The sequence below is a fragment of the Pygoscelis adeliae genome, unplaced genomic scaffold (assembly GCF_000699105.1).
Source record: "Pygoscelis adeliae isolate BGI_AS28 unplaced genomic scaffold, ASM69910v1 Scaffold256, whole genome shotgun sequence".
Classification (NCBI taxonomy): domain Eukaryota; kingdom Metazoa; phylum Chordata; class Aves; order Sphenisciformes; family Spheniscidae; genus Pygoscelis; species Pygoscelis adeliae.
In genome coordinates this window covers 539,196-558,781 of record NW_008824996.1, presented here as the reverse complement: position 1 = coordinate 558,781, position 19,586 = coordinate 539,196, and the positions used below count along the sequence as shown (strand labels likewise).

Below are 19,586 nucleotides of genomic sequence, written 5' to 3'. Positions count from 1 at the left end.
ACGGGGAAAAAAGAAAATAAAAAATAACAGATCCTCTACCAAGACACAGCACCCAACATCAGAAACAAAGCTTCCATCCCCCTACCCCTGCTCTCTGGATGGCTCTTGTATTTGTAAGAGGTGAGCTTTAAAGGGCTTGAGGGTTTTACGCTGGTTTTAACTCTAGCTCAGTCTTCGGTCCCTTTGCCACCATTCCCCTGCAACGAACCAAAATAACCCAGGGTTGAAGCAGTTTGTTCCTCTTTAACTTCCTGACTTCTGCCTTAGAACACAAGTCTAGCTCTCCCACCCTCACAACTGACTTTTGCCTTCTCCACGTGCTCCTGCCCACAGATTAGGATTCTCAGCTTCCTGCAACTACAGTCCAGGAGCAGCTCCCTCTTCACACTGCTCATTTACATCCTTCTTCCATTCGCAGGCAGTAGCAGGACCCAACTATGACAAATAAGATCTCCACAGTGCTGCCAGAGACGGCCGCTGGGCTACGATGGCAGCGTGAACAGCAGCACTTTATATAATGCACTGTGCCATGAACTAGCGTCAGATCTTTAGGGTTGTATCTGAACTTCGACATGGAACCCAAGCACGTTTCCAGTCTGGCCTCACTGTTTCGCCTCTGTCTCTTTTTCTCTCTTTTTTATTAATGCAAGATTGCACGTCTGTATCAGAGTTTCACCTCAGTCCTATCAAGAACTCGGCAGTTACTCATGGTTTTGACTATACCAGTATCAGTATGCACCAAACTTGATAAAAAGAGGAGGGCACAAAAGAGTGACACAAAAGAGTGAAAGCCCAAAGGTTTTCTGGAAGACAGGGAAGTAAGGATTATATCAAAAATGTCCTTTCTAAAATAGGGTTTTTTTGGCTGTTTACACAAGTATCACCCACACCTCAAATGTGGTACAAACATGCTGAACATCAATCCTCTCTCTTTTTCCACACTGTACTGATAACTGGGACTATCTGAATAAAGTTAAAGAGGTGAGGATAAATATGGCATATTTTAATCCAAGAAGTCTGATATTCCATAGTCTAATTAGAAACATCAGCATCTGAGCAAACACAATTCTTTTTGTGTCCTCCCATGGCCCTAAGACAGGGATTGTAAGTATTACTTAACCATTCTTGGCTTTCTTAGATATTATCTTCCTTACCATGCACTCTTGTCAAACATATAAAAATATCCAAATGTCTAATTACAGACTTGTCACCATCATTTGTTAAAAATTCTCACTGAGTAGCAGTTGAATTGATTTTACCTATCTGTATTCAAGTACCAGCAAGGTGCTCTGCCTGCCTCAATACGCTTTGGAAGGAACAGGAGACAATTCTGGATGCTGCCATCAATGGCCCTGCTCTTGAGGGGTTTAAAAGTTCATTTCACGCCCTTCGCAGACAGTAAACAGGCTTGCATTCAGCAACCACTAAACATAGCCACACCAGCAGGAGAAAAGAATTTTTTTCTTAACTAAAAAAACCTACATAACCATTCTACAAACACTAATTCCTACATTTCTCTTTAAAGCAGATGCTACTCTATTTACAAAGCTTTTCTCTTTTAGAGAGATCCTCTTAGATTCTGTCATTAGTCCATTCCCTATATTTAGACTTAAAACATCTGCCAAATTTTTACTTTTTCTTCTTTAAAGGCTTCTTAATCATCCTAGTCTCCACATGCTACCCAAAAGATGCAAATTATATGAAAATTTTGTTTGGAAAAGATAATACAATGTTATTTTTTATGTGCTAGCAAAGAATAAATTGGGCATTTCAGAAAGTTTTTTTCTATTCTTATATAAATAAATTTTCTGGGATTTTTTTGTTTGTTTTTTTGGGTTTTTTTTTTTGTTTGTTTTTAAAGTTTTTGTGGTTCGTAAAGCCTAATTCTGATCTCTCGTTAACTTACTTAGCTTATATTGAGAGACTCCACCTTAACACAGGGAAACTTCTCTATTAGACCTTTCAAAGCATATAACCAACACATTGTCAATGCTACCCATACAGGCACACAGAATTACTAGATTCTTTCCAACTATGATTAAAGTTCAAATAAATTTTAAAAAATGCATCCGTATTATTGATCTTATTTTTTCCTAGCATTTCCAGAAAACACTGCTGTCATGAAGACTTGTTTTGAGCCCGGAATGTACATTAAATGATTCAAACAAAGGCGGGGGGGAACCAACGATCTGTACTGCTGAAAGTGACACCTCAGTGTTACAGCTTTTCTGTATGTCTCCATGGTGCTGACCATTTTTTTTTATTATTAAGAAAAGCTTTAGCTGGACCTAACCCTTTTCTTCCTCCTCATGAGTGGACACAGTATTTCCACTATGTAAAAAAATCCACCTCCCCAAAACCTGTACCTCAGAGAAAACTTACCTAAAGAATGTGCAGCTGTGGTTTTGGAGCTGAAAAATCGACCAAGTCCAAGGTCTCCAAGCTTTACTACCCCTGTAGCTGTAATGAACACATTAGCTGGCTTTATATCTGAGGGGGGGAAAAAAAATTAAGAAATTTAAAAGTCACAATGAGGTAGACAAGACAAGCTACTGCTCTATTAATAACAGACCAAAAGAGGCTTTTATTTACAGCTAATATTAACAAAATTTGACTGTGCTGTTCAGAAAGAGCGAGTCTGGGATTCAGAATGTCAAATTAACTATTTTAATAGTACAAACATCGCTCAAGCAAAAAATTAAGAGCCATGGAAAGTATTTTAAAAAAAAAGCAAACAAAAAACCAAAACAAAAAAAACCCACACCCAAAGAAGCATATCCAGGGAGTTCATTACTACTTTATATAAGCTATATATAAGGACTCCATTAGAACTAGAAAACCTCTCATTATGTCTTAAGTAACAGACCAAAACTGTTTTCAAGAACTGTAAGACAATTTTTCATCACTTTTGCTGATCAGATTACCCACAGTGGCATGATGTTATTTATTTGAAATAGGTAACTGATTCTCTTTAATAGCAGGCATTAAAAAAAGAAGCCAGTTTTACTCAGGAGAATGGTTATTTGAACTCGTCAATGGAATTGGGCTGATCAAGTAGAAACAAAGAAAAATAATGATGTATACCCCAGACAGTTATTTTTCACAAGTAATATTCAGTTTAAGTTTTAATCCAATCCTTTAGAGACAACAGCAAAGATTTTTATTTTACGATTTTTAACAAGGTACCTATCCTGTTAGTCTTCTAAATAAACTGACCTGGTATTTGTTTGGCAAACGTGTTTAGCTCTTACTCAGCTCAAGAGCAACGCACTGTGGCTCAAAACTTAAAGAAAATCACTTAACTTTGGTAAGAGGGGATTACAGTTTGCATAAGATATGGGTAGAGTAAAAGGAATGGTTAATAACCCTTCAAACACCAGCATTTTCAGGTTTCCAACAAGAAGTTACAAAACCTTATAAGCTTTATAAAGGAAGACAGAAGCTGCTATGTTATGCTGCTATCTGACCTAGTTGTCAGGAGTTTGGATCACCCTTTGTGTAGCAATCCAACACGGATATCAGCTCAATTTAAAAGTAACTTTAATTGTCATTGGTTTTGGTGAGTAGCCATGGAATTGTTAGATTTGCCATAGGTTTTCCAGAAGCTTTGAAGGTAGTATTTCAGTCTAAGGAATTTAAACTCGTTTTGGTTTTGAGCTAAAATATACTGAAATAGACTAGTTCAGTCATAAAAGCATTAAAGGAAGATACCTATAACCTATGGAAAGCATCTGTAGTTTTATGTCCTTCTCTTTGTATAATTTGCACTTGCAGATATCTGTACAAATGTGTAAAGGAAAAAAAAAAAAAGAAGAATCACATGAGAAAGCCATTTGCAGAGGCATCTAAGTTGATCTGCTGAAGGGTGCAACATTTCTAGCTGCAAACGACAAAGCTCAGAGATCGAGGGACTTTTGCTTTCAGGCAGCTATTTGCATCCCAGCACAAGGAAGCCACCAATCTAAGACATGTAATTTCACCTGAATCCAGAGAGACAGCCCATATACAACTTGCAACTCATAGCCAGAGGGACTTCCAAGGCAAAAAAAAAAAAAAAAAATATCGTACATCTGAGAAGCAGCTACGTTATAAGATCTGTTTTCTTTGACTCAGACTTACAAGGTAAAATGAAGACAACATACGGAGGAGACAGCAGTACAGAGGTTTAAAATGGGTAAAAGAGATTTAGTACCTGCCAGGGATAGCTGGCAACTACAGGGGCTGTTGGGACACAGTACTTGACACAGAGATTGGAAATAGTGGAGAGGAGCAGAGAAGGGGAGAAAATGCTCATGGCTGCACATAATCCAGTAGATCAGGGAGTAAGAGAAGGGCCTATACATCACCAGGAGGCATGGCAGGAGGCAAATACTTTTGTAAGAAAAAAAGGTGCAAGAGGTGAAAAGAATGGATGGATAGCTGTGCAAGAACGCAGGTAACAATACTTGGGAGAGACAATGGGCAAATATAGAAGAATAAGAACAGGACAGAAAATAAGAGCCAGCTAAACGAATTGAGCAAGCAAAGAGGTAGCAGTGGCAGGGCCTCCATCACTTACAGAACTATCACTTATTTTGAAAACTTGGTATCACAAGCCACTGCTGCAAACAAATGCCTACCACAACAAACGTACAAGGACAAACTTCTGTCACGCTTTTCCATTACTTACAAAACATTACAGAAACATACATTGTGTCAGCTGTCAAAATTGATTCCATTATGACATTATTTGGTGTCATTCGCATGGAACCAGCTTAGTTTTCACATAGTAAAAGGTTTAGTAAAGGCAAATCATCTTTGATCCTATATTACCTCTATGCATAACACGACGAGAATGCATGTGTTCCAAGGCACTGCAAAGCTGAACAAAGTACTTCCAAACTGTTCTTTCAGGAATCAACCTCTTCTGTTTCTTAAAATGCTTAAAGAAAAAAGGATGGAGACTGAATATTAAAACTTAAAACTTGCATAAAATGACTGAAAAAAGATAGAAAATCCTTTATTTAAAAACCAAACACAAGAGGCTCACAACCTAATGAGAAAGGTTTAACAAAATGTGACACAGAAAGCTTTTCCCTTAAATATTAATGCATGTATCATCAATGTGTGTTTAAGTCAGTCAACACAGAGCCACAAGTGACATTAATGAAATAAAACTGCTATCCCAAAAAAGGATTTACATGGTATTTAGCAGTCCTCAGTGCAGGATTAATGTGGTCAGAATAGTCTAGCATAGAGTAAGTGGCCATGGAACAAATAAAGGTCAGATATAAAGGTATGTGCCACAGAACGTCCCAAACGATTATGCTTCCTTACACCAACATCGATTTCCATATCCTCGTTTTCCTAAATAGAAGAAAAAAATAGTAGTGACACACAATCACAAAGAAAGATCATGTAAGAAGAGTCGATCAGATCAGTCTTAGAAACTTCTGCGATAGATAAAAGGGGACTGTGATTTCTGAAAATTTCATAGTGGTCTAACTCCTGTTCAAGTATTTTCCATCCTGTATGAACAACCATTACTGATCACTGGTAACGGTTCAATGGCCTGTTAAAGCTTACATGAAACATAATTGTGCTCTGCTACACACACCTCCTTCAAATATATTCAGGGACTGGAATAACACAGTCCTCCAAAAACACATACTGAAAACCTGGAATTCAGCCAATGCTACAACGTGAAAGTTTGATCATTATAAATTTTGCAGCTGAAGGTAAGACGACTGAAAAATTGTTGCTCTTTTAGTCTCTCTTCTTAAAGAATTCATATTTTGACAGATTTTAAACACATGAAGAAAATATATGAACAACATTAATACTAGCAAAATTTTAGATGGAAAGCAAAGTACTTGGATGTATTTTAATTGTGTGTACATGCACACTTCACAGTCATGCACACCCTAAGAAAGTTCATAAACCAAACATTTATTACTCTGGAAAAAAAAAATATTTTCATATACTATGTTAAAATGTGCCACTGAGAAGTTGACAGCTGCATCTACACATTAGAGACGTGCAGGAGTATGAGAAAGATGTTTTTAAACTAGCTATAGCAAAATGCATCAGTCATACAAAGGATCATAACATTTCACCAAAATGTTTTTAGTTATAGGGATTATTTCAAAATGCATTTTCATTTAAATGAGGCAAAGCATACAAATTACTTCTTTAAATATAATTTTCTCTCAGTCTTGGACTGAATCCAAACAAACCCTGTGTATCTGTTCTCCCCATAGCTGGATTTGCATATCAGAGGATTGTTTGATGTCAACAGGAAGATGGAGACCAGGTTTCTTTTCATTTAAAAACAAATACACAATACATGTAAGTATGTGCACATGAAAGCATAGTTCCTTGATTTAAAATGCATTCTGGAATTATCATAATTATAACTAGGTACTTTATTTAAACATTCTGAATTATCGGGTTTTTTTAAACTAAAAATCTAAGCACAAGCAGTGATGAAACACCATTCACAAAATGTCTGAAACGGGAAGATTTTCCATTACAGTTTCCATTCCAATGTCCTTAAAGTGCATCAGTGCACTTTCAAAGTATTTATGTACAAGTATTCTTTTAACATTTTATTCATTTGCCATCTATAACACTGTAGCTGACTGTACACTACAAAATCGGCTTCAGTTCTTACAGTGCAAGCATGCAGTAACACAACAGTTTAAGACAGTCTCATTCTACTGAAGGTATTAATAATTTTGCCTTATAATAATAACTTCTCTTCCTGAAAGCATCAATAATATTATTAACCCTGTAGAATTTATCCATCTAAAGAGGATGCAAAAGAGAGCTGCTGGATTTACTAACAATGTTTAAACTAAACAAAGAAATAGGCACCATTTTCACTTGTATAGTTTTAAAAATAATCCAGTATCTTTAAAATAAACTCACTGAACATTATTTTCTGTAGTGTAATTAATTACACTATCTTCTTCCATCAAAATACATATTCTCAATGTTTTCTTAGGCTGTCATCCACCAATAGCCAAAATAGCGATGAAAAGCCTCCACTACCAAAAAAGATTGATTTTGCAAAACTAGCTATTGAAACAAGTTATATGTTTCTAGGAAACAGTCCAGCAGGCAGTGTTAATTCTGAGAAAAGTCAATAAGGAAAAGGAATCCCACTCCTGTTTAAAACCTCACCTTCTAACAAGAAATATAAGTTGATGGAAAACATGGTCAAACCTATTTCATGCCGAACAGCATAATTAAATTCATATAGCACATATTAACTGTATTCAAAGCAGGATCCTTTTCTCTCTCCTCCATTTTAAAATAGTCCACAACACAAAATGCAGTTCTAATTGTTGTGGGGTTTGCCCCCTTCCTACAGGGAAGCCAAAATGCAGAAGACATGATGCCAAAAGAATGATTTTTAACCTCTATTGCAGCAGAGCGTAGTAGCACCACAAACAGTTAATACTGAAACTAATTCACAGCCTAGTGCTGTAATGTTTCAAGCATCCTAAGGTCCACGTAATCAAGTTAACTTAATACAGTTATCTCCCACTGTATACAAGTTGCTATTACGTGCCCAAATTTGACCTCAAAGGAATATAGCCTGACATAAAGCTTTCTAAAGTACTCTCACCTTCAAGAGTTTACTATTCTGCTCCTTCCACCTGTCTGAGGCTCAAAGGACAGTCCTGATGTCCCTCAGACCACTGACCTTCTAGGGTGTGACATTAAAAAAAAACGTAATCCTGTTTGAGGGGAAAGATCAGTCTCAACATAGTTGAAACTAGGCAAAAAGGGAACTGCTTGTACATGTGCATTAAAAATTTGGGCAGTGTTGCAAGCTAGTGTTTTATCAGCTAAACAGAGAATACCACGCATGCTCAGGCAGCAGACTGTCTCCCAGCAAGAATTATTTGTTTCAAAAGCCATATCCTATGACATTTCCACCTCTGTCTTTGAGAATGGAATCGCAAAAAAACTACTTTGAAGAGTTTTCACAACGTCAGTACAGATAAAACTGCAATTCAGTCATTTAATGCAACTGGAAATTTTTGTGGTCATCAATTGGCTATTCAAATGCCTTAAAGAGCTTTAAGGTAGGCAGGTTATATCACCAGTTCGTCTTTTCATCCGTTTTTACAGAATGACTGAGCAGTTGCGTTATGGGAAAACAGAACTCTCCTGGTTTTCTCTAATGAATTGCTAAAAGAAAAATTAAATATTCTCCAAATGTTTCCATCCTAGTAAAGTTAAATATAGATGCCCTGCACCTAAACAGCATATGCCATTCAGTTTCTTGGAGGCATACAAAAAAAATTAAGTAAAAGGTAGACAGGGAAAAAAGTTTAAAGTCAATATAAAAGCATGGAATTATATTATACTGAGTTTCTAAAGATGATGCTTTAAAGGTCAAATTCCAAAAGCAAGAGTGACAGCAATTAGTAAATGGTCTTCTCTAGGCTTAACAAGCACAGTTCAGAGAATACTCTTAAAGGAAATATGCTTGACTATGCTTGGCTTTTATAAGAAAACTAAGGATTTCCTGCAGATGAGTAAAGACCAGTGAGCATGGGTGATTTCAGTACAGTTGGAGCTTTCAGATATGACTGCCTACATCTCAGTAACTATGCTTGGAAAACATTTAGCATTCAGTTCCGACGCTAGTGTCGCAGAGAATTTTAAGGTACGATTTAGTCTGGTTTAGACCTCACTGAATAAGAAAAAAAAATAGGAATAAATAAAGATAAAAAACCAATGAGTGTTTAAGCAGCAAACTGGACTATAGAAAGCAAGAGGTTTATGAACATCTCTTGCAGAAAGATGATAAACTTATCATCTAAACAATTTTGCACAGTCATTATTTAACAAAAAAGTCTGTGAAACTGTCAAATGAGCTCACAAAAACATATACCTGGATTTTTCACTGTGCATGCTCTAGGCTAGAGTTGCCTTCTGAAAGAGAGGATTTGAGGGAAAAGTAAAATGAGAATGATCATTTCCTTGCTTTAAATAGATTCCTTTTCCTTTCTTTCACATCTTGATGAGGATCTTGATTGCATCTGTCTGTTCTCATGACTTCACTTCTGGCTTACAAAAATATGAAGAGGTGGTTGTTTTTTGCTTTTTTTATTTTATTGCATAGACTTATTATAACACAGTGATTCAAAAACCGGATACTTGTGGGAAGAAATCTGAACTTCATCAAGAGGAAAATGACACAGAAAGGATTATTACAAGGAACTTCCAAGTAGCACGTGACAAAGTTCTTGGCCGCTTCTGCCTGTGTTTCTTTGGGAGTCTTTTTTAATATGGACTAGCAGAAAGAACAGAGAGAGGAAAGAGGAGGTCAGGCAGCTGTAATAGGAAATTATGGAAGTGTGAGCAAGAGTTCTCACTCTGTGAATACAACAGAAACAAACCAGAACTGGCAAGGGCATGCAGGGTCAAAAAGACACCAGTGAAGATGGACCTCAACATCTCTACATTTCGGAGTAAAGATCAAAGACTCATGTATATTGAAATGAAGTTTCTACATAAGTCTTACTTTCTATTTAAAAGGCTATATAATTCTAGTAGGAAACCAGTGTCCCAGGAGTTTTGTCTGGCTCTGTTCATTCATAAATTCAGCTGCCCATCTCTTTAGACCATGGTAAGTTTTCTGCCATTTTTCCTTGCTTTCTGTGTAGAACAAAAATAGAACTTTCCACCACCTCTCGATTCATTCATCCACAAGGTGATCATTCCCTACATTTCAAGAGTAGCAGCTGTCTCTTAGTTGTAAAAATAGAACAAATACAAAAGAACCCCAAACTATTTGGCATCTACGAACTGAACATACAGAAAGTAACAAGTACTTGGCCAATAAAGTGACTAATAATAACAATAAATAAAAATATTTACCTGGTTCTTTTTCTAACTTTTCTTGACAGTTGTTTACATCTCCAATTACTGAAGATGCCATACTTGTTTTTTTCACTTCCAGAATCCACAAAAAAATGCATTTAAAACAAACAAAAAAAAATCAATCTTCCTCTATTAGTGATCTTAGTATACAGCAAGTAACTTACTTTATTTAATCAATAGCCACGAACGACTAAGACACAGTACAAAAACTAATAGACAAAATAATTGTACTAATAGAAGTACCTACTAGCATCAGAAGGCCAAATTAGTAGAATGAAACTATGGTCTTTCCTAACAAAAAATTAAACGGAAAAACCCACCATATGCACAGCACAGAACTGAGATAGAAACATCTTCTGAAGCACAATCTTCTTTCACACACAATCAAAATAAAGACATCTACTCACAAGAAATGGAAAGCCTTGTAAGAAAAACACAAGTCAAAACTGTCGCATTTTCCATTTTTAGTATATATTCTTTCATGCTAATAATCTATTAATCAGACTTAAGGCTCCTGATTAAACTCAGATCCCTTAGAAAGCTCTGAAAAAAGTCTCCTTATGTATGTCAATATTTTTATCCAACTGCCTTTGCAAGGATTCATTTCATTTTTCCTTATTGCATACTCCATCTACAGTCACTCTGTTCCACCTAATGTTTTTGCTCATGCAAAAGAGCAAGAACATACGGTGGTCAGAGATAAAGATCACCTACTGAAAGCAGATCTACTTGCAGAGCCATTAAAATAAAATTTCTAATACTGCATCATTTTCATTGTCTCTCCTGTTACTGCTGAGCAGGTCTTCTTAAAACACATAGCCACATGTTTAAATTCAACAGTATTTGTTTACAGGCACCTCTCTCCAATAAATCCCCTTGGGAAAACTGGTACAGCATGAAGAGGTGAAACTCGTGCTTGAATCATTAACTCTGCTTCCTAATAAAAAGCAATAGCATGACACAGTAAATACAGAGGCTACCATCTTAACTTTTTTTTCTTTTTACTACAAATACGGCAGAGAAATTCAAAATCTTCTCTCTTCATTCTCAGCAAGTTATTCATATAGCATAAACACTGACACTGCAACATTTTTCAAACACAACTGTGTGAAAAACTAGAAATAATCTCCAAGTATTGTTTTCAGGGCATTTCAAACAAGAAAAGCACCTAAAACTATTGTTTAATAAAATCTTTGAATTCTCCCGGCTCTTTAAAGGTTCATGGAGCCAGACAATTCTAGCACCAGTGGGCAAAGATGGAGATGAAATACCCCAAGCATTTCTGCCCGTTAGAGCTATTTGAACAGCTTGTGTAATAGTTAAGTGAAGTTTAACATCAAGTTAACTTTTCATAGCTGCCTGACACCATTACTCTCCCTGCGAGTACAGCGTACAGCCCGGCGGCTTACACAATAGCTTCAGGTGTGATGTCTGTGAAGGGGACTGTCCACAAGACAAAACAGCGTTGATAGTCTAATTATTTTAGCAGAAAATCTGCCCGCTTATTCTTATTGTTCCAGTGGCAGACGCAGACAATGGCCAATTCACAGAAAGACTAACAAGGCTGCCTGGCAACTACCCAGCTCAATTACCCCGCCAGTTATAAACTGCAGCACCAGTCAGCTCTCCTTCCGCCAGCACCTATACGTAATTTGCAGATGGTAAACTGCTGCCGCTACTCTCATTCCGGTTACCTGCAGTTGAGAGCAAAGATGACAGTCAAGCACCTGACAGACACCCCAGTACACGCATGTACGGGGAGCAAGAGCTTACCAGAACTAGCTCTCCTACCTTGGCAGGGCTCTATGCCTTTGCTTTTTCTTTTAGGACTTCACGGCTCCATCCGCAGAGTAGCTGTTTCCCTTGAGAACACCCAGCCCCCCTTTTTTACCTGCTACATAGCTAGCATATATATACAAAGTTGAATAAGGATGACACTATTTTTTAATTTGGGGGGGGAGGTTGGAATTTAAGACAAAGATTTTTAGTAGCTTTGAAAAAGATTAGTGGCAAAAATTAGCCTGACTAGTTCAAAGCCCCAGGTTTCTCCTTTAGGAAAAGGCACATAAAAATAATTTAGCTTTGATCTGTAATTAGCACATACTGTGTTACAGTATCCTAACGTATTACATGTTTCTTCAAGCTACACTATCTTTTTAAAGTCTTTTCAAAAATGAATACACAAAAAAGGAGTAAAGGTGATACAGAATGTGAAAAAAAAATTGAGAAAAAATATTTTGAGGCTTTTAACACTTATCAATTACATAGCTTCAGGAAGGTGCCAAAGTGTTCTATATTATAAAACATAACCATATGCTAAACAAAAAGACTACAGGTCAGGAGGTTTGGCATTGGGGGGGTGGGGCACGGGTAGTGGGGTTTTTTGTTCTTTAAATTAAACCTAGCAGTCACAGGAAAAAAAAGAAAAGCACAGGAGACAGATACTACTGAAACCCAAGAGAACCAGATTCCACATTTTAAAATTTGCATTTATAGACCATGATAAATCAGTATCATGAACAGAAAATACACAAACATGCACAAAAGACTACTTTAAAAATACTTTTTCCACAATCATGATGTCAAGTATATGGATGTAAATATATGTATAAGAAAAATCTCAGAATTAAAGCCACCATAATTTCTCCCCCTTCAGAGTGTGCATGTGCACAGTTTTCAGTTCTGTTTTCTTTCTTTATGTCAAAAGACCTTTTTCTCATTCATTCATGACACTCAGCTAATGAGCAGTTTGAAAATGTCTCTAGGCTTTATTTATTGTGCACTATTGAAAGCCTATTATTAAATATAAGTTTCATTATATTTAATGAATATAATGGGAGGGGTACAGTTTCCTGATATGCATCATTAGAACATCAAATTAATAAAATAAACTTTGTGAAGTTTATCTCCACACATGGCCTTAGAAATGGTGAGGTAGTAATATCCCCATTTTACAGATTAGAATGGGGGCAAAGAATTAAGATCAAAAGTGTTAATTAATTCTGGCACCAATTTAAGCACCTCCTTTTCAACATACTTAGCTTTATGAAACAGTTCATCTTCAACGCACAGTTTCCACTCAGAACAGATAAATCTGTGAACGCTCAATACTTCTACAAATCAAACCCCAGAGTTTTACCTTGATTATCAGAAATACAGAATAAGCAATTACAATTCCCACCAAAAAATAGTGGTTGAAATGGTTTATACAGTATCCCTTAGGAACAGTACCAGAGACACTAAGAAAGGATGGTCTTTGGAAGAGCATTCAGTTGTATTAACCATGAAACCTTTGTCTTTCTTAAATTCCCTGCCTTGAAAACGACCACCGCAGCAAAGGCGGCAGCACAGGTGCAACAAATGGTGGTGCATGTACTGCACCACCATGACTCCTACCCAGAGTAGCTGCACCCCTAACACTGAATAGAGCAGTGGTTCTTCAAAGAAGAAATAAACCTGTAATTTGCTGGAGTGCAAGATATTCAGTTGTAGGATTTTCTAGCTTTTGAATGCTTGATTCTGCAGATTCAGTGTTGCTTCCTCAGGTCATAAGCAATTCCCTAGATTCAAAAAAGCATAAAAATAACTACAGAAATGCAGGCTCTCTATTATATTGCTATGCACAGCTTACCAGAGTTGGCACTTTTACAGCCACAGCTACTATTGCAGCTGGCCAAGTAACTTGCACAACAGAGTAACAGCAGGTAACAGATGGGTACTGCCAGCAGACTTCATTTACATTTGCCAACAGCAGCAGAACAGCAACGCTCCTGAACCCTGAGTCCCATTCCACATTCTGTGTGGCAGTCCGCTACAGGACAGGTTCTTCTTTGTGTTCCCCGGTATTTGATCTGTAATTCCCATGCAACCTGCCTCTTCTCTGACCCCATCCCAGACCCGTCCCCTCCCTATTTCTGTCACTTCATCCCATTTTCTCCATTTACACAATCGCATCCTGTTCCCAGACAGTCTGAGTTCTCCTATCCAGGTTCTCTCCCTCCTGGCAGCCAGTTTGTCTGTCTCTAGGATCCTTGCCCAGTCTGTCCTGTTCTCTGGCAACACACTAGCTCTCCTCTAATCTCACTGTGCTCATGTCCAGTATTGGGACTCCCATTTCATAGTTTCCCAAATCCATTACTGTTATTCACTTATACTCCTCAGTCTCTACTGCCTTGTGTCATAACTTCCCAGTCCACCTTCTCTCAAAAACTGCTCACCAGCTAGTCCCAGCCCACTTGTCTTCCCTATTCCCAGTCAGACCCTCTCTCTCCCCTCTTAAGGATCACTTAAGCTGCTTGAACCAGCTTACTCTTCTGTCTGCCTAGTCCTTTCTTTGTCTTCTCCACATTCATCTCAGATTACTCCCTTCCCTGTGTTAGAAAGAATAAATACCCTCTGAGAGATAGGAAAGCTTCAGCCCATCCAAAGCATCTGGAAAAAGCTATTTCTGGCAAAGCCATTTCAGTCACCCATACTATAGGTTGAAGCATTCATAGTCACTCAAGCAGTACGCAATGCTGTCGGCACTAAGAGATGCAAGAGGTTCACGCAGCTCTACATGTACAGAAATTCTCCACTTTGGCTGCTATGCTCCAGCAATTTCTGTTAAGCACATATGAACTCTTGCGTTAGAAGAATTTAAGCTTAGGTGAATTTTCACAGCCATTATTGTAAGAAAAATCCCCTTTCCAAGTTTTAAGTCTCTGTTTCAAGGCACAAGGGGCTTACAATATTTCAGATACAATGGTTGCTAGATTTTAAAATAAATAAATAGATTAAAGAACAAACAAACATACATCTCAGCAGAATAATATATTTTTCCTTAGCTGTCTACTAAATCATACAACATTTTTGGAAACATACACTATCAAGCAGGCAGCTGGCATGCAACATTTTAGTATGATATTGTTATATTTTGACAAACTGAAAACACATTCTCACACAGCTAAATCTTTGCCAACCCTAACAGCAAACAGTTACTGTCCTGCTACACACATGTGCACACAGCAGAATACAGCTGCCGCAACACTGCCATTCAAACTACATTGGAGACATCATCATTGTCCCACCAGCCTTCCAAGCGTATCTCCTACAACTGCTGAAGTTGTAAATCCATGTTTTTTATGATGAAGACATAGCCAAACAATATAGCCAGTTAATAGCTGAGGGTTTCCCAAAACACTGGGTCATGCCCTGGGAAGGGGTAAACACCTGACCTGCTAAATTCTGACACTGCACCACTTCCTTACACAGGTGCTTCCCTAACTTCATACTCCCAAAAATCTTCCAATTATCACAGCAAAAGAAAATTATCACTCTTGCAACTAAACAGTCAAACTATAGCTAACGTGTGCTATCAACATTCATCAGATAACCCCACTGTCTGAAAAACCATCTCTATCTCTAGCACATTCCCAGGACAGCAATCCACCAGAAAACAGTTTGAAAAAACAAGTGACACGTTTCCATTCTCAGCAACATAACCAGGTTCACTGCAGTGAGAATGGTTAATCATGGCCTACTAGCCATCCAGCAATCCAGGGCAGCTAGTTTGCAGACAGAAAGAGTAATTAGCTTCTGTAGCAGTACGTGCCCCCTCAACTCTCTGCCACACTGCAAGATCAGTGGGGCAAGATGCACTGCTAAGTCCACAAAAGCAACTCACGCAGAAGTTTGACCTGCATCTGATCACCACCCAAGTTCAGAATGCTGTGAATAACCCTCCACTCAGTGCTGTCCAGCCTCACAGACACCACCGAACACTTAAGGCAGATTGTAGTAACTACCCCGTGCCCCTGTGTTCCCTCCAAATCCACCGCCATTACAACATCTCTATAAATCCCCGACGGCTGTCATCTCACCTCACACTATAACACGCTCAGACTGCAGTCACATGGATACTACAACAGGGTCGTGGCTGCTTCACACAGGCAGGAGCAGCGCTCCGGGCTGGCAAAGCTGCCAATGACCAAAGCTAAAATTGCTTCCACTCTTTAAGCCCTTAAAAACAGCAAGCTTCCTGTAATGCAGCACAGGCAAGTTAGTCAACCCCGGAGTACTGCAAATAAGTCCCAAAAAACCTCATTGCTAATATATTTTGGCATGGGGAGAGGAGGGAGGGTCTGCATCCCAGACCATGTGGAGAAGAGAAATTGCCTGATGCAATTTCACACAGCGAAGCCCAAAATATCCACCACTGGTGAAACATCAGAATGATAATCAATGATATTTCAAACAAGTTTAAACAGAGCTCCAGCTACTGCAACGAGCAATTTAGGTATGCATCAGCTGCTTGGAAAGAAATGACTGCCACTGTATTTTGACTGCCCTATAAAAAACAAGTATGTTTAAGGACAAAGAATTCACTGTTCCCGACTACAGAAACCTGAGATACTAATATGAACTTCATACTGATGAGAAGTTTTAAAATATTTGTCTTATTTTACCTAGCTAATTATAGTATGTTTATTTTTTTTTAATTTAAAGTTAAAAAAAAACCACACAAAAAGTGTTCTCTGAAGAGTGGGTGAAGTGCCTAGGTGACATTTTGTAGAATTCAAATTACTTTCCATCTATCTTGAGAAAGCTGCAAACATATTTTCAACTTTTTAGATTAAAGCTTTCATGCTTGTTCCCAAAACATGATTAACTTCCTTAAGATCTGTATGACATATTCAGTTTAAAGTCTGGTGGGTTTTTTTGGTGTGCTAAGATTATTTGCCAGAAGAACTAAAAATACCTGCAGATATGAAACAGACCTAGAAGTTTATTGCTGATTTTAAAAAAAAAAGACACATTTAGTGTCTTGATAACATCCCTTCTTACAAGCCTAATAACTTCATATTTAATCTTAAATAATGTGCTAATTATTCTGCAAGATACTGAAACAAGAGAATTGGAACTGTCTTCAGCACAGACTTTACTAACTAGTTCTTTTTACTGAATCATTATAATGTATTTTCTTGATTAATGCAATTAGTAGGTTCTTCTTTATCCAATATATAAATTGCTGTTTAAAAAAAAAAAACCACAAAACTAAAAATCCCAGACCAACAAAAAAGTCCACAGAACAATTTTCTCCCTGTCACTGTCTGTGGTGGAAGAGAACCATGATTAATAGGAAAAGGGATCAAGCCTCACACCTGCTTTACAACATACTTTTGTATTGCAAAAGGAGGTGGTATTACAAGGTAGCCATGTATTATTACCACATTCCATAGTAGAGGCCACAGACACTGACAAACAGACCATGAGCAACCGGGAACTAGCACCACAGTTACTAATTATTTACTTGTAAAAATCTTTGATGTAACAGTATCCAGCAGCCTAATTCACCGATACAGAAAATCAAGAATTTTTCCTTCTTTCACCATCCCTACACAGGGGTTACACAGCATTGAGGTACATATTCTAGTGCAAAACCAACTGTGAGTCAAATGCAAGTATTTCCCCCTCACTGATAATGTTTGCCTCTCAGTATTACTGACATGCCACGTCCAAGAATTCTACCAGGCCATTAAAAGCTGTAAGATAAGAAATCCTCAATTTTGGATCCTCCTACTTTTTGAGAACGGAGGCTGTACTGAAACATCTCCCTGTGACAGAGGTAATTAAAAAAAAAAATTAAGGTAAAGTGGATTAAATCTGTGTATGTACATACATAAACACACAGAGAGACAGAGAAAACACATGAGATACCCCTGATTTCATTATGCAATTTGTAAATGCCAATGCACAGCTGCTTCCCCACCCCACCCCCCCGCGCCCCAGACATACAGCAGATTCTATGAATTCTATTAGAATCCATATGAATGCACCAAGTGATTTTCCTCAGTTGTCCTCTCAATGGGGACAAAGAGAGTATTATTCACAGGTAACAAGAGGGATGGTATAAAAGCTGGGCAGCAAGGATGTGGTTCATTAAGGGAAGAACTAAAGAATTCATTAAGGTGCACTGTGAGACACAGCAGCTTTGCAAGAATTCTCTGATGTGTCAATAATGTCATAACAAATACCCAAGTAAACTAGTTAAGTAGTTTTCCCGCACATTAACATTGGTTTCAGTGTCATTCAAGCTGTGGTCATTTACAATTTCAAAAACATGCTTGATCCTTTCTACAAATCACACAACAAGCCTGGTACCCAAACACTCTTCTGGGGGTGCCTCAACAGCTTCCAACAAACTTCGAACACAGCATTCTAGCAAGAACACTGGAAACCGAAGCGTGGTTGGTTTGTTTTAATAACACAACATTGTTGTTTACCTTAGTAATGTGACAGGCAGCCATTCTGCTAGGAAGTTTCCATACCATTACATATCATGTATTTTTCAGGCAATTTTTAGAATACTTCTTTAAGAAGATGCTATATAACTGATATGCCCCACATTTAAACCCATACCATCCAAGTAGACTACCAAATCATTTCCTCCACCAGCAGCATGAAGACGGAGTGCATTGTGACACCTCATACATATTTAATAATAGCCTGATAGGCTGTCATTAACATCAAACAGCAATCTAAGTTTGCTACATTAAACATGATCCCTGTGTTAAGAGGACAATCACAAAGTGCCTCCAGGATTGAGCCTGTAAGAAATACCCACCGACTTGGACAAGGTGTAATGAGGCCAACTGCACTGAAGAAGCCATTATTCACACATTGGGTTTAAAAATGAGAACGGAAAAAAAAAAGGAAAAAAAAAGCAGAGGAAAAAGAAAAAGCTTCAATGGGTCATAAGACCAGACATGCCATAAGGCAATCTGTCACACACTACTCATATTAATAACTCTTGTGTCAAAACTGAAAATTCAAAAGAAAAGACAAACCTTCCTTTATGTTTTATGAAATGTAAGCCCACAGAATTAATAATTCATAAGATGAAGAAAAATATCAGATTTGGATATAAATATTAACAGAACGCTGTCAACCTGTTTAGAACCAAATTTTGACTGTCCTACCTTACAATTATCAATCTAGAAGGGAATATTCTTCAAAAGCTCCAAAAAAAAAAAAATCAGTATGAAAGTCATTAATGAAGAAATTAACATTCTCTATTCATGCAGGTCCTAAGCAAAACAGCAGAACTCTGTTCTGTGCCTAGCTGTTGCTGAGCAAATGCTAATTGACTGGCATTATTTGTTCCCAGAGTTACCCTGTGTTGACAACAATAACATTGGTGTGCACACAAGAAAGTACACCAAAGGGACACACTAAAATCAAGACCCAGTGGAAAAGAGGTAGGAAAAGAGGGGAAGTAGTTGTCAAATGACAAACAAAGATTAAAAAAAGCTAGTTAAAAGTTCACCTAAGTTTCAGAATACAAAGTTTATACAACGGGTCTTGGATAAATTTTTTCTGATTAGCTGACGAACAGGCATTTAAAAACTACAAAAGAAAGCAATTAACCCAAAATGCACCACCACATACCAGTAAGTTCACTGCATGTGATTTCAAGCAAATACGAAATACATTTTCAGAATATTTGTTAGTCTCAAGATAAAGAAGTATTTAACTAGACATATAAAACAATGCAGTTATTTCCATTTTAATCTTTATTTTGTTTGCTAAAGTGTTTAGCAGTTGAAGTTCAAGATCTAGAAGAAGCTACTTCTGCTTATGACGCCAGCCCTTCTCTGCTTTCACTACTATTACAGAGAATAGAATATTGGAACACAAAACACAGTTGTGCCAAAAATCAGGAA

General features: G+C 37.6%; 1 protein-coding gene across 1 annotated transcript in view; it reads right to left on the bottom strand.

Annotated features, from left to right (window-relative positions):
• The window catches only part of NEK7 (NIMA-related kinase 7), a 63,135-nt gene that overhangs the window by 25,348 nt on the left and 18,201 nt on the right, over positions 1–19,586 (bottom strand). Inside the window, exons 5-6 of the mRNA XM_009326164.1 lie at positions 4,813–4,921; positions 2,383–2,490 (exon numbers count right to left, since the gene is read on the bottom strand). Coding sequence (XP_009324439.1) covers positions 2,383–2,490; positions 4,813–4,921 — 217 coding nt within the window. The remainder of the gene's footprint in view (positions 1–2,382; positions 2,491–4,812; positions 4,922–19,586) is intronic.